Below are 12,155 nucleotides of genomic sequence, written 5' to 3'. Positions count from 1 at the left end.
GTAATACTTAAAGATGCACTTTATTTTTTAGTTAATTTATGTACTTAAATTCCTTTGCTGATCAAAAACTCTTTGATATCAGAATCCATTTACTCATTCATTCTTCTCTTTTGTTATGTATATTTTAGATGTTCAGTTTTTTTAAGCAAAGAGAGTTACATATTTTATTTTCTATATTAATATATATCATATACTCTCTGCCCTATTTCTTCTTTACTATCAATTGTATTTCTTTTGTTCTCTCACGTCTCTTGCCTCTTTCTACTCTTGGTTTTGAACAGATAGAACTGCTTACTACTAGTTTTTTGATTGAACTCTGTTGAATCATGAGGAATTGTTGATATTCAACCATTATTACTACAGTTGAATTATGTACTCACTGTATTTTAAAATAGGTCCATGTTTTCTAGGAATTTTAGTTTAAATTAAACAATTTCAAAGCAAATTAATATATTTGAAAGCAATTATTAAATTTTTCTTTGGATGTTAGACTAGAGAAGGGTTTAGTATGATGCTTATTACATTATTCCATTAAGACTCATAGTAAACACAGACTGTGTCACTGCAAATATTAAAATGCTCATTCTTTATTGAGAGCTTCAGTTTTAATTAAACATACAGTGGAGAGTTTTATTATGTTTAGCAGAATTTAATGTAGGCTTTAGGGGATGATCAAGTAGGAGTTGTGACATGTAATCTCTATATGTGAGCTTTTTTAGTTTGCTCCCTGGAAAACTTTACGTTTAAAAAATAATGACATGTTCTGGAATTTTTTTAATTTAACCTCTTTAGAATGAAAAGAATAATATGTAACAAAAATATGCAAAACGGTATACAATGAAAAGGAAATCCTCTCTTTCACTCTAAATCTCCGTTCCTTTTTCCCAGAGGCAACCATTATTAACTTCTAAACCTTCTACCAAATTTTCTATACATGAAGAAGTGTGTATCAGCCTCCTAATCCACCCCCAATTTGTCTTGTTTTTAACACACAAATGGGAACATACTATGGATATTGTTTACCGATTGCTTTTTAAATCTTTACATATCAGCACTTAGGTTCAATTCCTTTTTCAAAGCTTGTGAAGTGTTATAGAATATTATGTTCCAATCCATTGTGTGATGTACCAGGTAGAATATAATGTATTTTACCCATTCCTTGTTGATAGACATTTTAAAATTCCAGTCCTTTGCTTTGTAAATAAAATAGCATTGAATATTCTCCTATAAATCGTCGCATGTATATGTAAGTGTTCTGTAGGATAAATGCCTGTAAGAGAAAAAGACTGAGTCAGTCCTATGGACTTTAGATTTTTTTTTTTTTTTAAAGATTTTATTTATTTATTCGACAGAGATAGAGACAGCCAGCGAGAAAGGGAACACAAGCAGGGGGAGTGGGAGAGGAAGAAGCAGGCTCCCAGCAGAGGAGCCTGATGTGGGGCTCGATCCTATAACGCCAGGATCACGCCCTGAGCCGAAGGCAGACGCTTAACCGCTGTGCCACCCAGGTGCCCCAATGGACTTTAGATTTTGATAGAGATTTGCGTATCATTCCCCATGGAGGGAACACAATTTATATTCCCAACTGTGTATATGAGTATGTGTTGTTGAATAGTTAAATTGGACACTCACCGTCCTATATTATGATAAAAGCTGTTTATCTTTACCTAGGATGGATTTTTTAGGACTCAAGAAGGTTTATTTTTCAGATATACTTTGACACTCAAGTGATTAAGAGTACTAATGGTAACAGCTCAGTAGCAGTAAATCAGTCAGTAATGAAACAAACATATCCCTTAAATTCTGGGTGTTCTTGGCAACAAAACAAGTGTAAGAAACATATCTCTATATATTTTACAACTTTTTAAATCATAAGAAAATACACATTTAAATCAGAAGTCATAATCTGTATGTAGGATGATTCCCTTCTTTTTGTGGGGGGGATCAGGGTTATTGTATGTTTAACTATAAATAGAACAGGAAACTTCAGCATACATAATCCAAGTGCTGAGTAGTAAACTACATAGTTCAAAGTGTGGTTGTGAGCTTTTTTTAAAATAAATTAAAGATGTGTACTTGTCACTCATTGTTTATTTTTAAAAAATTGAGGTGCACTATTAAGCCCATATACTGTACCATGTGTATAGATATTGAATGATACCACCTAGTTCTCTGTCTCAGCACTTCCTAAAGTGTGTCCCTGAAATGATAATAGATGACAAAATGATTCAACCATCAGCTAAATTGAGAAAAGCTGGTATAAGTCAAATAGTTTTCTTTTTAATACTTTGTTTCAGACTCTTCATGATTGTACTTTGTGCTATAAATCTCTAAGAACATATGCCACATTAAAAAAAAAAATCTGACCTCCTGAACTGCCTTTTCACAGAGCAGCTCATGTGTAGTAGGAACCACTAGTGCTTGAGTTCTCTTTACTGCGCTGATAAGAACTAATGATACAGCCTGTGTTGAATATGTTGAGTGACACTTTATCAAGAGATAGGCTCTTTTATTGCAGGATGGTATTATTCTATCATACACTGAGCTAGAATTTACTAGTCTAGAATTTCCATGGGTCTGTAGTCCTAATTATATACATTATGGTTTTTTCTTGCTTATAACTTTTCTCTTTTTTCCTTTCTTTTCTTTTCTTTTCTTTTTTTCTTTTCTCTTCTCCTCTTCTCTTTCTCTTTCTCTGCTCTTCTTTTTTCTTTTCTTTCTACCTCTGCCTGCAATGTGGGGCTCAAACTCATGACCCTGAGAACAAGAATGTCATGCTCTATCAACTGAGCCAGCCAGGCACCCTGTTTTCTTTTTATACACCCAAATTATTAGTCTGTATAAATGGCTTGTCTGTTTGGTATAATGCTTCCTTCATTTTTTTCTTTCAACTAAATAAAATTATGTGCAGAGTGATATTTCAAAATTTGATACCGACATTGATAGTTCAAGGTGAAAATAAAATGAAGAACTTAGGTTTTGGTTAGGACAATTGCTAGAAAAAAGGAAAACAAGAAGGAAGTATCCTTAAAAAATTTTCAGTTCAATGCTAGGCCAAACCAAAAGAGCAACACAGATCTGAAGACTATTTTAGTTTTCATGAGGGTGAGATATTTTTGCTTTGGTGAGAGACTCACAAGTTAGCTTACCACTTTCTTAAAAGTCTGTGTTGTGAAGTATTGTCCTGCAATTTAATAAAGCTATTTTCTTTGTTGGCTAAGTATCATCACAAAACTATAAGAACTCTTCTGACAGTTTTATAAAAAAATGTTAATGAAATGGAAGCTGTACATCCAGAGTTGAATAATATCTGTAAGCAAATCTTGAAAATAGCGTAAAGTATTTGAAAATTTTATTCTAATATATTTGGATTTTTAATATTTGAGGGTAAATTTTAAGAATCATCCTAGTTGCTTTATTGTGTCTCAGTCTGTCCTAAGCTTTTGTCTTTACTCTTGATCTTTCATGCCTGTGTTTTCTTTGGTTGTTTTACTTTTTTAATATGGAAATGTATATTTTCTTTTTTTCCTTTTTAGGGGCTGCTTTCTTACCTCATCGTTGATAGGCACACTTGCACTAAGCCTTACAATACCTCTGTCCATAATAGCTGACATGTGTATGCAAAAGGTAAGGCAAACTTTATTAGGTATTTTAGGTGAATTTTTTTTGAGAGAGCGTGTGAGAGAGAGCATGAGTGGGGGAGAGGGGCAAAGGGAGAGAGCATCTCAAGCAGACTCCCCGGTGAAAGTGGAGCCCCATGTGGGGCTCAGTCTCACGACCCTGAGACATCATGACCTGAGCTGAAATCAAAAGTCAGACACTTAACTGAGTCACCCAGGCTCCCCTATTTTAGGTGAATTTTAAAAATAGAGATAATGAAAGGGCATGTGATTAAATTATAAGCAGTATAACCATGAATAATAGTTGACGCCTGCTCTGCCTCTCTAAGGTACTTTGCTATATAGAGATATAAGAATTACCAAAGAAATGGATAATGTCTTACATTTTTAGCTTTTCTTTTCTTTTTTCTTTTTCCTTAATTTCTAAGTTAAGGACAGTATCTTTATATGTAGTTCTCCATTTTCGGAGCTGATTATTCCACATTTCATTGGTAAGTCAGTGGTATAGAAAAGGGGATCGGAAATATTTTATTATGTAAGTAGTGGTGTTTTGATTTTTTTTTTTTTAAGATTTTATTTATTTGACAGAGTGAGAGACAGCCAGCGAGAGAGGGAATACAAGCAGGGGGAGTGGGAGAGGAAGAAGCAGGCTCCCAGCGGAGGAGCCTGACGTGGGGCTTGATCCCAGAACTCCGGGATCACGCCCTGAGCCGAAGGCAGACGCTTAACGACTGAGCCACCCCGGCACCCCAGTGGTGTTTTGATTTTTAAAGATACATTCTGAAGATTCCTTAACACTGTGGTACTGTTATAGATAAGAGCAACATAGGAATAATGTTTCTCAGCAAATGCTCACTTCTATCTGGAATCAGGAGGGCAGGTGCTCCGTCCCTCTTCTATGATGTCCTGGTCTGGATGCAGGGATTTTAATGATAATCGTTGGCAGTGATAACATCGCAGAAAAGAGAATCCCTCCCCTCCCACCCAGCCTGAAGGGAGGAGTTTCTTTAGTGCATCTGGGGGTAACAGGGAGAAAAGAGACATGCCATATGTACACTAATAAAAAATGTAGTGTAGCCATTTATCACTCAGTTCAAAGTTTACAAACTTTTTTTTTTGAGAGAGAAAGAGTACGAGCAGGGACGGGCAGAGGGAGAGAGAGAGTCTTAAGCAGGCTCCATGCCCAGCTGGAGCCTGACGCAGGGCTTGATCTCAACAGGGGGCTCAGTGACACAACCCTGAGATCATGATCTGAGCCAAAAACAAGAGTCGTATGCTTAACTGACTGACCCACCCAGGCTCCCCTGAACTCCCAAGTATTAAGTAACAAAATGGTATGTGTGTGTATGTGTGTCTGTGGTTTGGTTTAATAAAATTTGAAGAGGAAATACTTGAAAGCCTGAAGGTTTATAATATGTAGAAGTTATAATCAGATTTTTAAAGTGATTTTTCTTTAGATCTTTGTGCAGTTCTTAGGATAAAGGCAAAATACTCTAAGTGGTATGTATTCTCTTTATTTAAAAAACAGTTCTGTGCTGGGGCACCAGGGTGGCTCAGTCGTTAAGCATCTGCCTTTGGCTCAGGGCGTGATCCTGGCGTTCTGGGATCGAGCCCCACATCAGGCTCCTCCGCTGGGAGCCTGCTTCTTCCTCTCCCACTCCCCCTGCTTGTGTTCCCTCTCTCGCTGGCTGTCTCTCTCTCTGTCAAATAAATAAATAAAATCTTTAAAAAAAAAAAAAACAGTTCTGTGCTGATACTTTGTTTCATGGCTCAGTAAATTCTTATTTATTTGTTATGGTTAAAAACAGCTTCTCCTTAATTGAGAATTATCTTTGTACCATGCATTTTCAAAGAATGTGAATATTATAAAATGTACATAACACTGAAGTTACACATCATTAGATTCTTTACAGATGTGAATAATATCCAGGTCCTTCCACATCTCTGGATCCTGAATATCAACCAAACTTGCGCTAGTGAAACTGGGGAAGTGTTGTTATTAGAGGATTTTTGTAGACAGATGTGTAAATGAATTTTTCTGTACTATATTTTGAAAACATCAGCTTTTGCAGATTTGAAAAATAAAAATGGAAGGTTAATTTTAGGATTTAAAAAAAACAGGGGATCTGATTTTTATTAAATGATTATGTAATTCATTTAATCAAACATTTTAGATAGGGCAAAACACAGAAAAGGGAAAATGAAAATAAATAAATGATTGATTGAATGATTAGAAAAACATAACCAGTCTTTTCTTGATTGTCTTCACATCTAGAATTAGACAACCAGTTAAATGAGTGGGGATAGGCCTTTGGTGGGTGGGAATTGAGGGTAGGAAAATACTTTCTGGGAAAAGTGGCAGGGTGTGCCCCAGAGTTGTAATAGAAACAGGAGAGGGGCACCTAGGTGGCTTAGTTGGTTAAGCAGCTGCCTTTGGCTCAGGTCATGATCCTGGGGTCCTGGGATCCAGCCTGGTGTTGGGATCCCTGCTCAGCTCCCTCTCCCTCTGCTCCTCTCCCCTGCTCATGCTGTCTGTCTGTCTCTCTCTCAAATAAATAACTAACTAACTAAATAAATAAATAAATCTTTAAAAAGAAAAAAAAAAACTAGGAGAACCTACTTTCATGAGGTTTTTTGATTCTGATAGCCAACTGTATTTACATATAGTTTCTGAAATTTTAGCGTTTATCAATTTCTTTTGTGCATAAAATAAATTATGTTAACCTATTTAATATAATTGATATTTTGTATAATAGGAAGCATCTCTGTATTCAGATTTATATTCAAATATATTCAGGTTTTAGATATTTTTTGTAATGTAGACAATATTTTGTTAATAAATGTCTTTATTTTGAAAAATTGTCTTCATAGCTTATTGGAAATCAAATTAGAAGTTTTTTATTATGTGGCAACATAAATAACTGCATTGTTACAGGTGAACTTTGTCTTTAAAAGTCAACTAGGGTTTTACCTACCTTTACGAAGTTTGCTTTTACTCAGTTATAAAATAGGGTTTTAGTTGAATATTCATGAAAACCACTCTTAACAACTATATCTGCATTTTAAACTCTCATTAGTCATAAGTTTTCATACTTTTTCTGGTCTTGGGTCATTTAAGTGCATTGTGGCTTTTCTTGATTATATATATTCTGGCAAATATTCCAAGAATATGTTATACCAGTAATTTGATATAAAATTATGTGAAAATTGTGTGAAAGCTTTATAGTTTGTCTTACTGACTGCTCGTTCCTGGGTCTTAGACTGACAGCCTGTGTGTGTATCATACAAGCAGGACATGCATGTGAAAAGTTGTCAGTGATTATTCTTGTGTTACGCATTGTGAGTCCCTCATAAAAAATATTCTCACAAAACCCCTTTACTCTGACTAATGGTGCTGTGAAATGGAGTAGTATATGTTTCCCACCAGAGGGAGTCTTGCCTGTGATTCTAAATCTCACTTTTTTTTTAACACTTAAAGAGGGCAAACACAGTTTTTCTTTCCTATTTTAAGGATAGGAGTTACTATTTTCATCATTATTTGAAAGCAGATCACACCAGTGGGTTGCACTAAGTCTCAGTCTACAGCTTTCTTTGACAATTGTTTTTGATCTTTGTTGAATCCAGCTGGTAAAGGTAAACTCATGAAAGAATGATTTTTTTCCTTCACATTTTATGGCATCTCATTATTTTTTATTTTCTTGAGAACCCTGGTAAAATGACGGGTGGCAGGCTCAGCCTTGATGATATCCGAGGGGCTTTTCATCACTGGTGTCTGCTTGCTGCTTGCCTTCTCTGGCTCACATTTCTTAGTAAAGTAAAAGTATTCCTATTCGTCGTCATTATTTTCTTAGCCATGATTTCCTTTGGAAATTTTTCATTTGTTACTACAGAAACAAACTAGTTTTAAGAGTCAGGATTAGAATTTGTTGCAAATTGTTAATGAAAGGTTTGCAAAAGTTGCACTGAAGAGTTTATCTGTTTTTGGTGCTGTCTTCAAGAAGAAACTGTAACATAGCCCAACATATCACAGCATATGTAACGTAGTTTTTTAAAATGTGAGTTTTTGCAGGTGCCTTTAGAAACTGAAGGGGATTTACTTGAGAGTCAGCAGTAATCAGTAAAGAAAAAATGGGCAATGTGATGTGGAAGATAAAACTTAACGTTTCCTAATTCTGCTCTCGGATGTACTACAGCTAATAAATGAAAAGCATGCATTCTGGCTTTCCTTCAGGCCCTTTTCCAAGCAAGATGTATTTTTGTTGGTAATTTAAGCAAGTGGAATCATACGTTGAAGTTCTGAATCCTCATATTTGATAATAACATACTTAATAATATACAGTCAATGCTTAGTATTCTTGGTGTTTTAACTTATTTCTGCAAATTTTCATAAATGGAAAACTTACATTAAAGGAGAAAATTGTCTTAATGATAACTGTGGGTTGTTTTTGTTTTTCTATCTTCTATTTTTAGGTGCAGTTTTCTTGGTTATTTTTTGCAGGCGCTATCCCTGTATTTTTTTCATTTTTTATTGTGACTCTCTTATGCCATTATAATAATTGGGATCCTGTGATGGTGGGAATCAGAAGAATTTTTGCCTTTGTATGCAGAAAACATCGAATTCAGAGGTAGGTTTGGTTCCAATATAGGTTTTAAAAAATATATTCCTTGCTAAATAAACTGGAAATCATCATGCTGGCCTAATTTTTAGACATTTTGTGAAGAATTATTGAAAGATTATAATTTATATATGTACTATGCCAGGTAAAGTTAAAATAAGTTGTTCAGCTCTTTTGGGTGGTGAGACAGTTTCTTCATAACTACCTTAAAAAAAATGTTTTGATTTACAGGTAAAACCAAAGTGCTTACTGTTTTGCTATAATGAATTTAAATGTGGAAAACTTTCACTGGTGTGAATAAAATTCATGATAAAATATGGTAGCACTGCCTCACATTTTTTCAGTTTCTTTTTTAAAAGATTTTTATTTTTACATCCTACTATAAAAAGAACTTGGGGTAAGTTGTTGGGAAATCTTGCCCTAATCTTAGTTCTGACCTCACAGATTCAGATAATGGAATAGGTCTTTTTTTTTTTTTTTTTGGAATAGATCATTTTTAAGGGCTCCATACAGTTCTAAAGCTTTCCTTAACTATTGCCTTAAATTTTTTTTTTAAGGGTTCCAGAAGACAGTGAGCAGTGTGAGAGTCTCATTCCTATGCACGGTGTTTCTCAGGAGGATGGAGCTAGTTAGCTGTTGTCCGTAGTCCAGGTTTGTACATTAGCTAGCATTAGTTTTGAATAAGATTCTTTATTCCTGTAATCCTCAAATATAGAATTGGTTTTCCAAAGTTAGCTTTTTCAGAGGCAGTATAGTCTAGAGAGTAAGGGACAAGCTCTAAAGTCACACTGCCTGGGTTCCAATTCTAGCTTCTCCATGTACTAGCTGTGTGATCTTATGCAAGGTTCTTAACCTGTCTGTGCCTCGGTTTTCTTACTTAGGAAATGGGGTTACAGTAGTCCCTCTCTCATAAGATTATCGAAGGTATTAAATACTTGGTATGTTTAAACTGTGTGCAAATGAAGTGATCCCAAGTTTAACTATTACTTTTATTCATGCTAAGAATCACCATTTTATGTATGATATACTTTAGAAAAATATTTTTCCCCTAGTATAAAAGTTTAAAAAAATGTATAATTTTGTATTTCCAGTATTTTCTGTATACATGTGTGTGTGTTTTCCATAACTAGCATAGTGTATATCCTGATTCTTTGACTATGCTTTTTCACTATATGTTTCAAGAACATTTCCCCATTCTTAAAAAATTTTTAAAAATATTATCTATTTCTGACATGACAAATCGAGTACATGATATTTTATCTTTCACTGAATGAATGCTTGAAATACATCCAACATATATTTTTGGCATGTGTAAAAGTGGTTGTATGTTCATTTAGAGTGAGAGATCACAATAAATTACTGAAGTTCGAGAAATTCATGTCCCTTTGTTCTGAGATAACTTTAGGAAGTCTGTATTGAAATGTTTCCTGATTGCAACTGAGCTTCCCCTACTCACCTAGAACACTGAACAACTCCTGTCAACTCCTTGCACTCAAATTGGTCTTTGAGGCTTAAGTGTCGTTGTCTTCATGGCAAATTCACCCCAAACCTAGGGCTAATTGTCTTGGTTCTGGGTTTCTTTGGTCATTTTTTATTCTAGCTTTTACTGTTGTGATGGTTATACGTGCACATAGTTCAGAGAGTTAGAATTCTACAAGATTTCTTGTACAAAGCAGCTGCCACCTGCCTCCTGCTGCCTGTCTTGCTTTCGTTTTTGTCCTACTCTGAGGAATCACTTTAAACTCGTAGTCAGTTGTTTTGATTCCCTGCCCCCCCCCACGCCACACACAGTCTAAGTACGCTGCTTATACTTCTATTTCTTGATTTCTCAGTTTTAGGCATCATCAGTCAGTTTTCCCACTTTGGTAGATGAGGATAGATTACTTTCAAGTTTCCCCCTCCTCTGCTTCTGCCCCATTTGCCTGCCTTCCCACCTCCTCTTAATCCCAGCACAGTTATTGTGTAATTCTGAATAGATCTATAAGCAGTGTTTACAATGCTATGACTATATAAATATAAATATAAGGTCATGTTGGATTGTGCCTGGCATTTCCCCAATCCAGACACCCTCAATTTACCCCTTTTAGAGCATACACCTCCCCTCTTCTCCTGGGATGGAGAAGAGACACTTGACCAGCTGTGAAAAGTAAGGCAGGGCATCTGAATGTCTAACTACTTTTTCTGTAAACCATGCTACTTTTCCTGTTTTTAGTTGTTTCTTCACCCCTCCTTTTAGAGATACCTGGTTGGTATCTTGTCTCTGCTCTTCTCTTTGTCCATGTGATTTATTCTTTTTAAAAAAATCCTTTTATTGTCCTTCTCCTGAGCTTTGGGGACAGAGTGGAACTAAATGTGTTTACTTGCCATCTTCAAATAAAAAAAAAAACAACATATAGTTATTCTTTAAAGCTTTTTCGTACTATAACTTAAGCACACTCTCCCTAGTAGGCTGTGCATTATTCCCATGTTCACACTCATACCCTCCCCCACCCAGGCAAGGACTCCATATTTTTGGAGGTGAGAACTGGTTAAAAGGGAGGTAGTGAAGATGGACTACAAGAGCGCGTAAAGGACAGATGTGGCAAGAGTCTTTATCTCCATGGGGTAATGTTGGGGTATGCCATGAATAAAACTGTTACTGCTCAGTCTTGAAGTGGTGTTGGCTGTCAGCCTTTGACATTAGTATGGAACCTACTTCCACGAGTTCTTAGTGCTCCCCTCCAGTTCCAGTATCCAGTTGTTAAGTATATAAACTGTGTTTGATATATATTTCAATGTTAAGATAATTTGCTTTTTGTGGTATAAACTATAGAAAATTAAAGCTACGACAGTTGTAAACTAATGATGATTTTGTGTTTGTTTTTATTTTTAGCTTGATAATGGAACATTATGCAGCGAAGAGACAATCTCTGGCAAGTTTTTGTAGAAAATGTTTCAGTGCCTAGTCTGAAAAATAACAGTTTCAGTTCTTTGGAACTCTAAAATATATTTTCCTCATATCTGTTTTCTTCATTTCATAATGAAGTACTTTGCTATGTAGCTGTGTACATATCACTACAGTTATAGGAAGTTCCAATCCATAGTCCCTCTAAAGGACCAACCTGCCTTACACATCTCAAGGAATTCAGCTGATGAAATAATTTGAACTAATCAAGGAATAAAATTCTATGTTCTGGAGACTTTATTTTCACATATTATTTGTTAAATGCTGGACTATATTATGAAAATGTTTTCAAGAAATCATTTAAGTATATAGATCAGTGTTTCTTAACAGATAAAGTGATGAAATAAGCTGCCTATAATAGGTACGGATTATATTTTTGAGTTTCGTAGAATATTGCAAGTTGACAACAGAGAAAAAGTGCTTAATTTTATGCAAGTGTGTCTGTGTAAATTTAGTGGGACTTTAAAGAGAATCCATATTTGAGAAACATCTGGTTCACTCACACTACATAAACTGTATTATCCTTTCCTAGCATTTAGGTGCCTTGTATTTTAAATCTGTGACAAACTATGACAAATTTTTAAAGGGGAAGTATTATTGTAAAATGAAGAATTATGTCTTTCTAAAGGCTCTATTGCTGTAAATTTAATGGATAAAGCTCTGCTTAATTTAGAGTTTTGAAGAAATATTCTCTCTTCAATTAAGACATTTTCATAATGGAATGATTTAAATTGAAGTGATAAAGAGTATTATTAAAATAAAATGTTTATATATATGTATTTGTGTATGACAGATCTATTAACTGGTTTCTGATTTTTTTTTCATATATCAGTGTGCCCAATTACTCCAGAACTGGATGCCTCTAGTTTTCCTAAATAAATGTTTAATGGCCAAAATACCAAAGAAGGCAAAAAGAGATTCTACTTTAAAAATTTCATTTGAATTTTTCCTCTACCAAGCTTAAATTAAATATAA

At 34.9% G+C, this 12,155-nt stretch overlaps 1 protein-coding gene across 1 annotated transcript in view; it reads left to right on the top strand.

Moving 5' to 3' along the window:
- Positions 1–11,415, top strand: part of SLC35F5 (solute carrier family 35 member F5) — a 37,419-nt gene extending 26,004 nt beyond the window's left edge. Inside the window, exons 13-16 of the mRNA XM_008695830.2 lie at positions 3,537–3,627; positions 8,091–8,245; positions 8,794–8,887; positions 11,109–11,415. Coding sequence (XP_008694052.1) covers positions 3,537–3,627; positions 8,091–8,245; positions 8,794–8,869 — 322 coding nt within the window. The 3' untranslated portion in view covers positions 8,870–8,887; positions 11,109–11,415. The remainder of the gene's footprint in view (positions 1–3,536; positions 3,628–8,090; positions 8,246–8,793; positions 8,888–11,108) is intronic.
- The last annotated feature ends 740 nt before the right edge of the window (positions 11,416–12,155 follow it).

Source organism: Ursus maritimus, unplaced genomic scaffold (genome assembly GCF_017311325.1).
Source record: "Ursus maritimus isolate PB19 unplaced genomic scaffold, ASM1731132v1 scaffold_1, whole genome shotgun sequence".
NCBI classification, from domain to species: Eukaryota; Metazoa; Chordata; class Mammalia; order Carnivora; family Ursidae; genus Ursus; species Ursus maritimus.
Note: the sequence above shows the minus strand (reverse complement) of the source record. Positions and strands in the feature narration are given on the sequence as shown.